Source organism: Amblyraja radiata, chromosome 22 (genome assembly GCF_010909765.2).
Source record: "Amblyraja radiata isolate CabotCenter1 chromosome 22, sAmbRad1.1.pri, whole genome shotgun sequence".
NCBI classification, from domain to species: Eukaryota; Metazoa; Chordata; class Chondrichthyes; order Rajiformes; family Rajidae; genus Amblyraja; species Amblyraja radiata.
The window spans coordinates 35,001-48,789 of NC_045977.1; the positions used below are offsets into that span (position 1 = coordinate 35,001).

The window sequence follows — 13,789 nt, forward strand, 5'->3', positions numbered from 1 at the left end:
GGAGCCAGGAGTGCGGTCGGAGACGGGGCCGGGAACCAGTAAGCCCACTACAACCCCCTCCCCGACAGCCCCCTCCCCCACACCCACAACCTCCCATACCACCCTCCTCTCCCCCCCACACCCCCTCCCCAACCGCAGACCCCCACATCCTCCCCACCCACACAAGCCCCATCCACCCACAATCCCCCAGCCCACAAAACCCCCTCAACCCCCCACCTGCCCCCTATCCACCGTCCTCACACCCCCACCAATACACCTCCCTCCCCCCACAACCACCGCCGTAAATGAAAATATGTTCAAATTAAGGATGTTTCATTCTAAATATATTTAAGATAAAATAATTATAAATAATTTAAAACACTATAAACATTTATGACAGAAATTGACATTGTTGCGGAAAATCAACTTTGAATCCAGATTAGGTAGAGTTTGTTTGTGTTGTAGAGTGCGGGGCAGCTGAGCTCCAGAATCACATCGCTGCTTCTCCGTGGACATGGAACCGGTAGAGGCAAGTATATTCTGGATGGCCCCACTTGCTATTCACCCGCAGTTCAATGAATTTGTAAACGGCAGCATCTTTATTCTACAAAGCAAAAAAACATGAGGACAGATCAGGGAACCTGTGCTTCAGTATTAAAGTACTGTCGGCAGGAGAGAAGATGGATTAGCTACAAACCAGACTTAAAACATCCTGCTGATCATGGATTTCAGGACATTCTATTCAATTACATACAGCATTGATAACAAGCCTTTTATCATGGACAAGGTAGATGTTTTTGAGGTATGAGAGGAACATGGATCTCAAATGACAGCAGGAAATACTGGGAGCAACAGCTTTACTTCATGTAGCACCGTGGATGGGGAGAGAACAAGCTTACTTACACAGACTTGCTTTGTGGCAACTTACAAATTGTGAATAAAGTGGCCATGAAAAATAAACGTCTATTCTGGAAAGATAAAATGCTGGAGTAACTCAGTGGGTCGGCAACATTCCTGCACCTGCCTGACCTGCTGAGTTACTCCAGCATTTTGTGTCTTTCCTCGGTAAACCAGCATCTGCTGGTTCTTGATTCTACAATCTGTAATCTGGATTGGTTCAGCAAGTTTGATGTAGATGCTTCAAGTAGATCAGCCACCGATCCAGCTCTCCTCGGTTTTCCTATCTTTGCATCTGAAAATATGTTTATCATCGACCAGATTGTATGAATGGTCAATTAAAAAAAGTATCTCTGCGCACCTGCTGCCTGACCCGAGTATTTCTAGCATTGTGTTTCAGTCCTCCATCACCTGCAGATTTGCAATTTTCTATTTATAACTTGTCATTTGTTCCAGTCAATACAATATTTGCGATAATACAAGTCTGAAGAAGGGTCTCAAACTGAAACGCCTCCCATTCCTTCTCTCCAAAGATGCTGCCTGTCCCACTGAGTTACTCCTGCATTTTGTGTTCATCTTCGGCATAAAGCATCTGCAGCATCAGCATTTCCTTCTTACACAATGCACAAACTCACCCAAACATATTTAATTTTCAGTAAAAGACACATGTGAGAGAACTTACTGACAGTCCCTGATCCCTTGGTGCAGGGGCGGAAATCTTGGGTTGTTCTCTCCCCCCCCCCCCATACTTTGAGAGGTGGGGGTCAAACCCCCCCCCCCCCAATGTTTTGTCATTCGGACTTTATCAGCCGCTTTCTAAGGGCAGAATCTGCCCGTTCACGGGGTCTTTCAGCTGCGGCTGCTGGCAGGTACACAGAGAGAGAGGCCACTCGGCCCACACGTTGCTGCTGTCTCAGCGCCAGGGACACGGCTTTAGATCCTGACTGCGGGCGCTGTCTATACAGAGTCTTTTTCCCCCCACTAGCGCCTCGTCTAATGTTGATCTCACCCTTGCTGCTGAACAGACCGAGCACCAGCACCAAGTGCTCGCCCCGCCACCTGTCGATTAAGTTTATTTTGACAGCGGGTCTCCACAGGGCCCACGGCCGAAGCCTCTGAAGCCATTCGTGTGTGTGTGTGTGTGTGTGTGTGCAGCCGCCAAAAAATTGTGTCCCCCGGGTCCCCCCCATATTTTAAAATTAGCATTAGTAAACAAAAAAGCATTGGGGGAAAAAAAGTAACTAGAGTCAGTTATTAAAGATGGCATAGCAGCACATTTGGAAAGTGGTGAAATCATTGGACAAAGTCAGCATGGATTTATGAAAGGTAAATCATGTCTGACGAATCTCATAGAATTTTTCGAGGTTGTAACTAGTAGAGTGGATAAGGGAGAACTAGTGGATGTGTTATATCTGGACTTTCAAAAGGCTTTCGACAAGGTCCCACATAAGAGATTAGTATAAAATTTAAGGCACACAGTATTGGGGGTTCAGTATTGATGTGGATAGAGAACTGGCTGGCAGACAGGAAGCAAAGAGTAGGAGTAAACTGGTCCTTTTCACAATGGCAGGCAGTGACTAGTGGGGTACCGCAAGGCTCAGTGCTGGGACCCCAGCTATTTACAATATCTATTAATGATTTGGACGAGGGAATTGAATGCAACATCTTCAAGTTTGCGGATGACACAAAACTGGGGGGCAGTGTTAGCTGTGAGGAGGATGCTAGGAGGCTGCAAGGTGACTTGGATAGGCTGGGTGAGTGGGCAAATGCATGGCAGATGCAGTATAATGTGGATAAATGTGAGGTTATCCACTTTGGTAGCAAAAACAGGAAAGTAGCCTATTATCTGAATGGTGGCCAATTAGGAAAAGGGGAGATGCAACGAGACCTGGGTGTCATGGTACACCAGTCATTGAAAGCAGGCATGCAGGTGCAGCAGGCAGTGAAGAAAGCGAATGGTATGTTAGCATTCATAGCAAAAGGATTTGAGTATAGGAGCAGGGATGTTCTACTGCAGTTGTACAGAGTCTTGGTGAGACCACACCTGGAGTATTGTGTACTGTTTTGGTCTCCTAATCTGAGGAAAGACATTCTTGCCATAGAGGGAGTGCAGAGAAGGTTCACCAGACTGATTCCTGGGATGTCAGGACATTCATATGAAGAAAGACTGGATAGACTCGGTTTGTACTCGCTAGAATTTAGAAGATTGAGGGAGGATCTTATAGAAACTTACAAAATTCTTAAGGGGTTGGACAGGCTAGATGCAGGAAGAACAAGGGGTCACAGTTTAAGGATAAGGGAGAAATCTTTTCGGACCGAGATAAGAAAAAACATTTTTCACACAGAGAGTGGTGAATCTCTGGAATTTTCTGCCACAGAAGGTAGTTGAGGCCAGTTCATTGGCTATATTTAAGAGGGACTTAGATGTGGCCCTTGAGGCTAAATGATCAGGGGGTATGGAGACAGGATACTGAGTTGAATGATCAGCCATGATCATATTGAATGGCGGTGCAGACTCGAATGGCCGAATGGCCTACTCCTGCACCTATTTTCTATGTTCCTAATGGCCCTGCCCCACGGTACGAGTTCATTCCTTGTGCTCTCCCGAGTTCGCCCCGATTCGAACTCGGAGATTTACAGTAATGGCCGCTCGTCAGTGCTCGGGGCTCTCGTGGACATTTTTCAACATGTTGAAAAATCTTCACGCGTCTTCCCGAGTACCTGCCATTAGCGTTACGAGCTGCTAAGAGACGTCCCCGAGGTCCGACGTAGCAGCTATGTTCATTCTCTGTGCTTACCACAAGTTTGATTTTGTATGAACGTACCGTGTTAAAGGGCCATTATGATGATAAATCCCCTTGGCTGGACAAACTACATCTTAATATTTTGTAAGATGGTTGTCATCTGTCAAAATTCCATAAATTGTAAAACTTTTCCCACAAAACAGAAGGTAGCAAATTCCAGAAAGGAGGGAGATTAAAAAAATGGAAAGTTACAGGTCAGTCTGTCTTTTAGAGTTATGGGAAATAATGCAATCTATTAATACAGAAGTAGTAACATGATGCTTAGAATAAATTCGCTGGGTAGAGTCAAGTTGATTTTCAATGACTAATGTTTAACTAAAAAAAAATAAAAGTTTATTTTAAGGTTTAACTAGCAGGAGTAAGATGGTGTGTATTTAGACTTTCAGAAAGTGTCGAACTAAGTCCCATTAATAATTTGGACGAAGGGATCAAATTGTATGGAAGTTTGCTAACCAAAGCAGGGTGGCTGTGTGAGCTGAACGGGATTAGGAGAGGCTTCTTTGGATAATGACAGGTTAAATGAATGAGCAGGGACATGCAGATGAAATATCATGCAGTAAAATGGTTGGAAGAAACACAAAAACGTATGTTGTTTATGACGCAGTATCCTGGACATGATTAACTTGGTTGAACGTCTGTGGAAATGCCCCAAAAGAAGAAAGAATGACAACATCCTGCAAAGACCAAGGCGGAGACCACATCAGATGCACAACGGGGACAATCACAGGAAATACTGCAGTTTCCAGAGTAAAAGGGATTTCAAGGCACTGCATGAAAACAGCATTGTGCCAGAATTTCAAGCTTTCATCCCCAGTTCATCCCCATTCACTCACTAGTGGCTCCTGTATCATGTGATTGATATTTGCCACCTTGATCTCCATTACTGGAATGAATCAGGATGGCATTCTATAAAGCCTTTGTCTAAAACAAATATGTTTTAAGTGAGAAAAGGATGACATGGAGGCGCAGCGGTAGAGTTGCTGCCTTACAACTCCGGGTTCCAGAGTTTAAACATTCCCCCTAGTAGGTTTTCTCCGAGATCTTCGGTTTCCTTCCACACCAAATACAGGTTTGTAGGTTAGGGTATAAATGTAAATTGTCCCTCGTGTGTGTCTTATGAGTCTGTGGAATTCTCTGCCTCAGAGGGCGGTTCTCTGGAAACTTTCAAGAGTGAGCTAGATAGCTCTTGAAGATAGCGGAGTCAGGGGATATGGGGAGAAGGCAGGAACGGGTTACTGATTGTGGATGATCAGCCATGATCACATTGAATGGCGGTGCTGGCTTGAAGGGCCGAATGGCCTACTCCTGCACCTATTGTCTATTGATAGTGTGTGGGGGTCGCTGGTTGGTGCAGACTAAGGGCCTGCTACAGCACTGTTTCTCCAAGCTAAACTAAAACATGGGTGAAGTCAGCACCAGAACTCAGAATCACTGATTCAAACACCAGTGTCAAATATTGGCACATGCCAGATTTTGGTTAACAGTTACTACATCGCATATATATTTTTGTAAAAGATAGATAAATATTTGTGGCAAAGGAAAATAAAAGGTTTCAGGAAAAGGCCAAGGTTATAGGATTGTTCCAACAAAGAATCAATGATCCTGTATGCACTTCCATACCTGCACCTCAAACGTCTGGATTGAATCCCCTTCCTCATTATACGTGTACTGTCCAATAGGACATCTTCGGCTTTATTTTCATCATCCAAGCCCTGTGAACAGGTAGAAATTAGCAAACTTTGCACACAGAAAATTACTCTCCAGTCACCCCAATAATTACACCAGCTGGTGAAAGCAGGACTTTCACCCTTGCCTGGAAGAAAGCTTGGTTGAATATATAAAGTCATTTCATTTCAAACAGAACTAGTAGTTCCCTAAAAGTCAATTGGAAAAATGTAATCACCTCATTTAGCACATGAAGTGAATCTGTACACAATCAAACAGAATGAAACGATGTCCTGCATGCGTAGCATCAACTCTCATCTGTGGTAGAATCAGTGTGTCCCACCACAGGGGCCTCATCAGGCACCTCTATACCCACAGAACTAGGGGAAGCAAGTCATCCTCAATCCTGAGAGAATACCAGTGAAGAATTGTTCACCCCCACTCAGGAAAGCACTTGGCATAAAAATTGCCTCTAGTATGTGTAGGGTGTGTTAACTTTAATCTCATCTATTGGTTGTAAAGTTGCTTAATCACTGTATGAAGCTTTTATGGTTCGCAGTGTTGAGGATTGTGCAATAAAGTGACAAAACTCAGTGAAGACAGCGAAAACCCAGAATCAGTTCAAACACCAGTATGAGCAACTTGTGTAGCGTGGAAGATTGAAGATTATATTAGTGGGCCTTCTATTTGAGGGATCATTGTTCTGGACTGTAAAATGGAATTTGCTCATTTTTAACAGAACTTGTTAATGTTATTGACATGGATTGTGAGACCACTCGGGACCCTGAACATGGAATCCAATGTCTAAGAATGCCTTGCCATGTTCAGCAACATGCTCCAGACAAACACCATGGTCCCCAAATATACACTCATATTCTATACGTTTCACTCACATAAACAGAGAAGTCTTGAGGGGCACTACTAATTGATCCACTCGGAGAAATGGATTTTGGAATGTGCTCTAGGGTAAAGGCTGTAGGCCTGATCCAGACAGCAAGCTCGATGACAACAAAGCATTGGGAGTCTTTAAATGGCCAACAGTTCCCAGGATGAACCACCGGCTGCAAGAGAGAACAAGAACAAAAACATTAGGAAAGATTCTCGGTTTAGTTTAGAGATACAGTGCGGAAACAGGAAATATTAACACTATCCTACACACTCAGGACAATTTTGTTTTACATTTACCAAGCCAATTAACCTACAAACCTGTACGTCTTTGGAGAGTGTGAGGAAACCGAACATCTAGGAGAAAACCCACGCAGGTCACGGGGAGAACGTACAAACTCCGTACAGACAGCACGCACAGTTGGGATCGAACCGGGGTCTCTGGCGCTACAAGCGCTGTAAGGCAACAACTCTACCACTGTGCCGCCCACAATTCTCTACCCACAATTATCCCGCTTCCTTTCAACAGAACACTGATTCTTCCCAAAGGGACAGCAAAGATTTGGATTTTTGGACACAATCCACGTGAGGATACGAGGATATTTACAGAATAATGAAAGGCACAGAGTGGATGTGGAAAGGATGTTTCCACTGGTGGGAGAGGCTAGGATCAGAGGTCACAGCATCAGAATTAAAGGGTGTGCCTTTAGAAAGGAGGTGAGGAGGAACTTCATTGCCACAGAGGGTTGTGGAGGCCACGTCAGTGGATATTTTTAAGGCAGAGATAGACCACTTCTTGATTAGAACGGGTGTCAAGGGTTATTTTGGGAACAGGGATGGGTTGTGGGGATGGGGGTTACTATGGCAGGAATCTGCAGTATCGACCCCTCAATGTTTTCTGCCAATTTACCTCAACCCTGCACAATGAGAAAACGCGCTACAATTTTCCAGCAGAACCCATTGCTGCTTTTGGTTCATGGTGTGACAATTATTAAGTTAATGCAGAGAACAGGAGTTACTGAGACATTTTAACACACTGCCCCCAACACAGATACTCTCACGCCAATTACAAACCTCAACCCTTTGGACTTAGGAACCTCTGTAAGCTACAGGCAAATGCTGGCAAATGGGATTAGTTGATGGTTGACGTGGACGTGTTGGGCACAAAGGGTCTGTTTCTGTGCTATATGACTCCAGAAGCGGATTTTAAAAATCTGAACTCAATTGAAGATTTGACAAACACACTGGCAATCTACATCCAGGTGATGGGAATGGGGACCATAAAGCATCGTAGTTTGGTTAAAGCAGATGGAAGGAGACCACTTTTCCTTAAGGAAGGATATTTTTGCTATGCAGAGAACACATCAGAAGTGCAGCAGATTAACTGTAGGGATGGCAGGGCTGACGTATGAAGAGCAATCTGGTCAATAGTTACTGGAGTTTGGAAGGAATGATAATTTTATAGAAACCTACATTTAGAAGTTGTAACAGGACTGGAAAGATTGGAGGTAAGATGTTCCTGATGCTGGGGAGTTTCAGGACCAGGATCACGGTGCGAGGATAAGGTGAGGTCATGTAGAACTCAAAGGGGGAGAAATCTCTTCATCCAGAGTGGTGAACCTGAGGAATTCTCTATCATGGAATGCAATTGAAATCAGATCGTTGAATATACTCATGAGTTAAATATTGTTCTTGTAGCTAGAGGGACCAAGAGGTATGGAGAGAAAGGTATGGGGAGTCCCCCAACTGGGGACTCAATCTGGATGATCAGCTATGGTCATACTGAGGGGTTGAGTGGGCTTGAAGGGCCACATTGCTTACTCCCCCTTCCTTTCAACACAACACTGATTCTTCCTAAAGGGACAGCAAAGATTTGGATTTTGGACCTAGTTTAGAGACTTACCAGAAAGGACAATTTATATTGTAGAACATATATTTCTCATATATTGTAGAACATCTTTTTACATTGCAGGTCCCACTGTGTCTGCACCGACCATGATGTCAGCCTAACTCATCCATCTGACTGGACATGGTCTGCTCCCTGTCTGTACATGTATCTTTTAAATATTACTATTGTATCTGCTTCCACCACCTCCCCTGCCAACACACCTACAGCTGTGCAAGAAAAAATTGCCTCACACATCTCCTTTAAACATACCCCCCCCCCCTCAGCTTTCTACACAATTCCAATTAAGTCCAATGTTAGCTTGAGAAGAACCAAGCTTCTATCCACCTTTCAAACCATGAGCTTGTCTTCTTTTCTTGCATTTCTACAGTGTTTAAGATTTCATTCGTCGGCCACTAGTTGCATCTTCACCGATCCAGCTGGTATCGACGTTCATCTCAAATGTCTCCTGGTCTCCAGTCTATCTATTTTGTTCTCACTTTCTCTGCAACTTAAACTTTGCTTCAAGGAATAAAACTGGCTAACCAACAGAAGAGGGGAGCAATTAAACCAGGGCAGCAGTGACGGATCGGTAGACCTCCTGCCTGACAGCACCAGAGACTTGGGTTTGATCCTGACTATGGGTGCTGTCTGTAAGAAGTTTGTACATTCTCAGGTCACAGGGGGGTCACAGTTTATGGATATGGGGGAAATCTTTTAGGACCGAGATGAGAGAAACATTTTTACACAGAGAGTGGTGAATCTCTGGAATTCTCTGCCACAGAAGGGAGAATACTGATGTGCCTTCCCGATTCCCCATTCGCTGTGATGGCATTTCAGTCTCAGTCACAGAGGCCGATGTCAGGAAATCCTTCAGAGGGGTGAACCCACAAAAAGCACCTGGTCCTGATGGTATACCCGGTCGTGTTCTAAAAACCTGTGCGGACCAACTGGCGGGAGTTTTTACGGACATTTTCAACCTCTCACTTCTGAGGTCTGAGGTCCCGACCTGCTTTAAAAGGGCATCAATTATACCGGTGCCCAAGAAGAGTAAGGTGACGTGCCTCAATGACTATCGACCAGTGGCACTAACGCCGGTGGTGATGAAGTGCTTTGAGAGGTTGATTATGGAGCAAATCAACTCCTACCTCGACAAAAACCTGGACCCACTGCAGTTCGCGTACCGCCACAACAGATCAACGGTGGATGCGATCTCGCTAGCCCTCCACTCCGCACTGGACCACTTGGACAACAAAAACTCATATGTCAGGCTGTTATTCATTGATTACAGCTCGGCATTTAACACAATCATCCCCTCCAAACTGGTTACCAAACTCGCAGAACTGGGTCTCTGCGCATCCCTCTGCAACTGGATCCTCGACTTCCTCGTCCACAGACCACAGTCTGTTCGTATTGGTGGAAATGTGTCAGCCTCGATAACAATCAGCACGGGAGCACCTCAAGGCTGCGTGCTCAGCCCCCTGCTGTACTCACTCTATACCCATGACTGCGTAGCGAACCACAGTGCGAACTCCATCATCAGGTTCGCTGATGACACCACCATTGTGAGGCGTATCACTGATGGGGATGAGTCAGAATATAGAAGAGAGATCGAGCAACTGTCCATATGGTTCCAGCGCAATAACCTGGCCCTCAACACCAGCAAAACCAAGGAACTGATTGTGGACTTTGGAAGGAGTAGGAGGGGGACCCACAGCCCCATTTATATCAACGGGTCGATGGTTGAAAGGGTCAAGAGCTTCAAATTCCTGGGCGTGCACATCTCTGAAGATCTTTCCTGGTCCGAGAACACTAATGCAATCATCAAAAAAGCACATCAGCGCCTCTACTTCCTGAGAAGTTTACGGAGAGTCGGATTGTCAAGGAAGACTCTCTCTAACTTCTACAGGTGCACAGTCGAGAGCATGCTGACCGGTTGCATCGTGGCTTGGTTCGGCAATTTGAGCGCCCTGGAGAGGAAAAGACTACAAAAAGTAGTAAACACTGCCCAGTCCATCATCGGCTCTGACCTTCCTTCCATCGAGGGGATTTATCGCAGTCGCTGCCTCAAAAAGGCTGGCAGTATCATCAAAGACCCACACCACCCTGGCCACACACTCATCTCCCTGCTACCTTCAGGTAGAAGGTACAGGAGCCTGAAGACTGCAACAACCAGGTTCAGGAATAGCTACTTCCCCTCAGCCATCAGGCTATTAAACCTGGCTCGGACAAAACTCTGATTATTAACAACCACTTTCTGTTATTTGCACTTTATTTGCAGTTTATTTATTCATGTGTGTATATATTTATATCATGGTATATGGACACATTTATCTGTACTGTAGTAAATGCCTTACTATGTTTCTGTGTGCTTAAGCAAAGCAAGAATTTCATTGTCCTATACAGGGACACATGACAATAAACTCACTTGAACTTGAGTTGAGGCCAGTTCATTGGCTAAATTGAAGAGGGAGTTAGATGTGGCCCTTGTGGCTAAAGTTATCAGGGGGTATGGAGAGAAAGCAGGTACAGGATACCGAGTTGGATGATCAGTCATGATCATATTGAATGGCCTACTCCTGCACCTATTTTCTATGTTTCCCTGTGACCGCATTCTCCGGGTGCTCTGGTTTCCTCCCACACTCCAAAGATGTACAGGTTTGTAGGTTAATTGTAAGTTGTAAAATTGGCCAGAGGGCAGAATAAGATCCACCTTTTCTTCCACCTAATAACATTAAATGACTTGAAGTTCCAGATTTACAGATGAAACTGTGAACTAGGGATATGAATGTAATTGGAGGCAAATACAGAATAGGGTTTGAACAGGCTGGTTACAGCTATAATTCAAATGTGAAATATTTCATTTTGGGAGGAGGAATAAGGCAACTAGAGGGCACAATTCTATAAGGAGTGAAGAAACAACAGTGTCTCTGGAATGGGTGACGTTTCCAGTCGAGACCCTTCATCAGACCTTCACATCCTTCTTACACATGTGGGTGATATATGTGCCTAGTTTACTGAAAGAAGGAAGTTTAAAAACTCCTGTATATAAATAACAGCTCAGGTTACAAGACCAAAGATGTGATGGGGGAACTTTGTAAAACACAGGTCCTGGCTGCCTTGCCCTCAGAAAGGCATGAAGCTTCAGAGAGAGTGCACAAGAGTTTAACCAATGTGTTTGCAGGTTGGAGCAGTGGACAGAATGAAGATGGCCGATGGTGCCCCAGGGCAAGGCCATCCCACCGATGGCTCGGCCTTTAAATGAGTTGTGACTGGCACAACATCAAGCAGTTACAAGTTAAATTAACATTCAGCAGTGTGAACCTCAGCAGCTCTGGGGAAACCTGCACTGTGAACATAGATTTGTACTTGCCTATTCAGGACGTATCGCCCAGTGTGAAAGAACACCCCATTCCACAGGAGCAAGTCAAACATGTCTAAAGTGCCAGCCCACACAACACCCTTTCAGTCTGTTACATTCAGAGTTTTACTTGGCCCGGGCTTTTGTCTGATACTTACCAGCAGATTCCAGTGCATAATCCACCAATCCAACCCTGTCAGCGCTGTACAGTTTCAGGGCTCGCTCCACAATGCTTTTCACTTCCTACCAAAGGAGAAAATAACAATAATGTGGGATAAGGGGACAGTAGAGTGCAATAGAGTGTAGAGCCCACACACACACATACAGAAACCAGACGGCAATGCTCCCTTCAACAGTTCCCACAAAATGATCCCTCTTATCCATCCCCATAATCTGGAATTAGCAAGTTCTAATAAAAGTGAGCAATGGAGAGCCCAAGTGTACTGCATAGAAGGCGGCAGGATTATGTGATCAGGGCAATAATTATTAAAGTACATTGACATGGATAGGACAGGTTTGGAGGGATATGGGGCAAACGCAGACAGGTGGGACTAGTGTAGCAATGTTCCATTCAGTTTGACATTGCTTTACTACCTGTCCTTCACAGAAAGGTTCCTGAAGAAAACTACCTGTGACCACAAGTGATCAAGGTAGAACAAGCTCCAGGCACTGTGGGAGAAGGACTCGATGGATCCCATCAGATGGCTCCACAAGCAGATCGAGGAACTCACCAACAGTAATGTGAGGAGCTCTCCCAGTCAGATCCTGCCTGCTCGGTCAGAAAAGCACCCCACTGCACGCTGCCATTGAGGTGGTTGTGGTGTGGACAATATTCACCTCCTTATGCACTGGGTGTTTGACAGGAATGTCAGGAGAAGAATGCAAGGGCTCTTGTCATGGTTCATCCTGAGCAGTTGTGCATCAGTGATCTATGAGCTGTTCACAGGGACGCACAACAAGATACATGTCAACTGCTGCTGGAAGATCATTATCTCAGCGGAAGACTCTCTTTCGTCTAAACAAAAATTGATCTTCCTGCATAAGATGTTGGTAAATGAATTGCTACCGACTGGCACATTCCGTGGTTCGAGAGTATGTGGTGCGAGGGACACACTGAAACTCAGTGCAGTCACCGCAGAGGCTGTGGGAAGTGGCCTTGGTCTAAGGTCCAGCCACCACTAGACACTGAGGGACTCTCAAACACTTCATGGGAGCACTGTTTAAGGATGTGGTGCTCATTGACACATTGCAAGCGAAAGTGCTGAATTGATGGAACGTAGAGCAAGACATGCCCCAATTTCATTAACTGTATATATTATGAATAAATTACTGTCCAGAACTACAATAGTCTGTTGCAGAGTTAGAGCCACTGGCTGCTTGCATGCTTGTACCTTAATAATCCCTGCTCTGAAAGCTGCCGAGTGTGCCTCCATTGCCGGACCAGGATATAGTGAAGCATCTGAGAGGATCTTCTTCTCCATGCCAGCAAGGAGGGCCTCAAGTTCCTTGCGAGGTACCAGCTGTGATGTCAGAGGTTCCCCTGTGCTGTCTTGTGATGAACCAAAGAGCAGCTTGTGGACAAGTGGGAGCAACGCCGTCTCCTAAACACACTAGAGCAGGATAGTCAGTGCTCCTCCTTGTAAACATTGAAATCAATGCAAAGCAGTATCTTTGTCATCCTAAAAAATACATTATTTTACAATTGTTGATCCTTTGGCGAGAGAGACAAGGCAAGGGAATACATTATAGTTGAAAGGATACTGAACCGTGGTGGGGAACAGAAAGATCTTGGAGAGTTTGTTGTGTAGGAAGGAAATGCAGATGCTGGTTTACACTGAAGATAAGACACAAAATGCTGGAGTTACTCAGCGGACTAGACAGCATCTAATGCTCCAGAGATTACTCCAGCATTTTGTGTCTATCTTTGGAGAGCTTGTTCATGTGTCTTTGAAGGTAGTGGGACAGGCATCTTGGAACTGTGGAAAACGTTAGCTCAGCCGTACCTGTACTATTGTGTGGATTCTGGTTTCCTCCCTACAAGATTGATGGGAGTGCACTGGAGAGACACAAGAAAGGTTTACAACATTGGCAGGACTGCAGAAGAAAGGTTGCAACGAGAGAGTCGCCAGGAACTGCAGCAGGTAGAGTGTTTGAGTGGTTATAATATTATAAGAAAAAAAGACAAAATGCTGGAGTAACTCAGCAGGACAGGCAGCATCACTGGAGAGAAGGAATGGATCATGTTTCGGATTTGGACATGGACAAGCTTTTCCCATTGAGAGTAGGGAAGATTCAAACAAGAGGACATGACTT

At 45.0% G+C, this 13,789-nt stretch overlaps 1 protein-coding gene across 1 annotated transcript; it reads right to left on the reverse strand.

Moving 5' to 3' along the window:
• Positions 1-464: 464 nt before the first annotated feature.
• LOC116985495 (SUN domain-containing protein 1-like) lies at positions 465-11,715 on the reverse strand. The gene is made up of 4 exons (XM_033040259.1): positions 11,635-11,715; positions 6,239-6,406; positions 5,301-5,392; positions 465-583 (listed from the first exon to the last, which is right to left on the reverse strand). The coding sequence occupies exons 1-4, from the start codon at positions 11,650-11,652 to the stop codon at positions 541-543; spliced, it is 321 nt and encodes a 106-aa protein (XP_032896150.1). The 5' UTR covers positions 11,653-11,715; the 3' UTR covers positions 465-540.
• Positions 11,716-13,789: the final 2,074 nt, after the last annotated feature.

Coding starts and splice junctions, on each gene's coding strand:
- LOC116985495 (XM_033040259.1), bottom strand. Junction 5,393..6,238: donor CTCAAGACTTCTCTGTTTAT/GTGAGTGAAACG, acceptor ACCTGTTCACAG/GGCTTGGATGATGAAAATAA. Junction 584..5,300: donor TCCAGACGTTTGAGGTGCAG/GTATGGAAGTGC, acceptor TTTGCTTTGTAG/AATAAAGATGCTGCCGTTTA.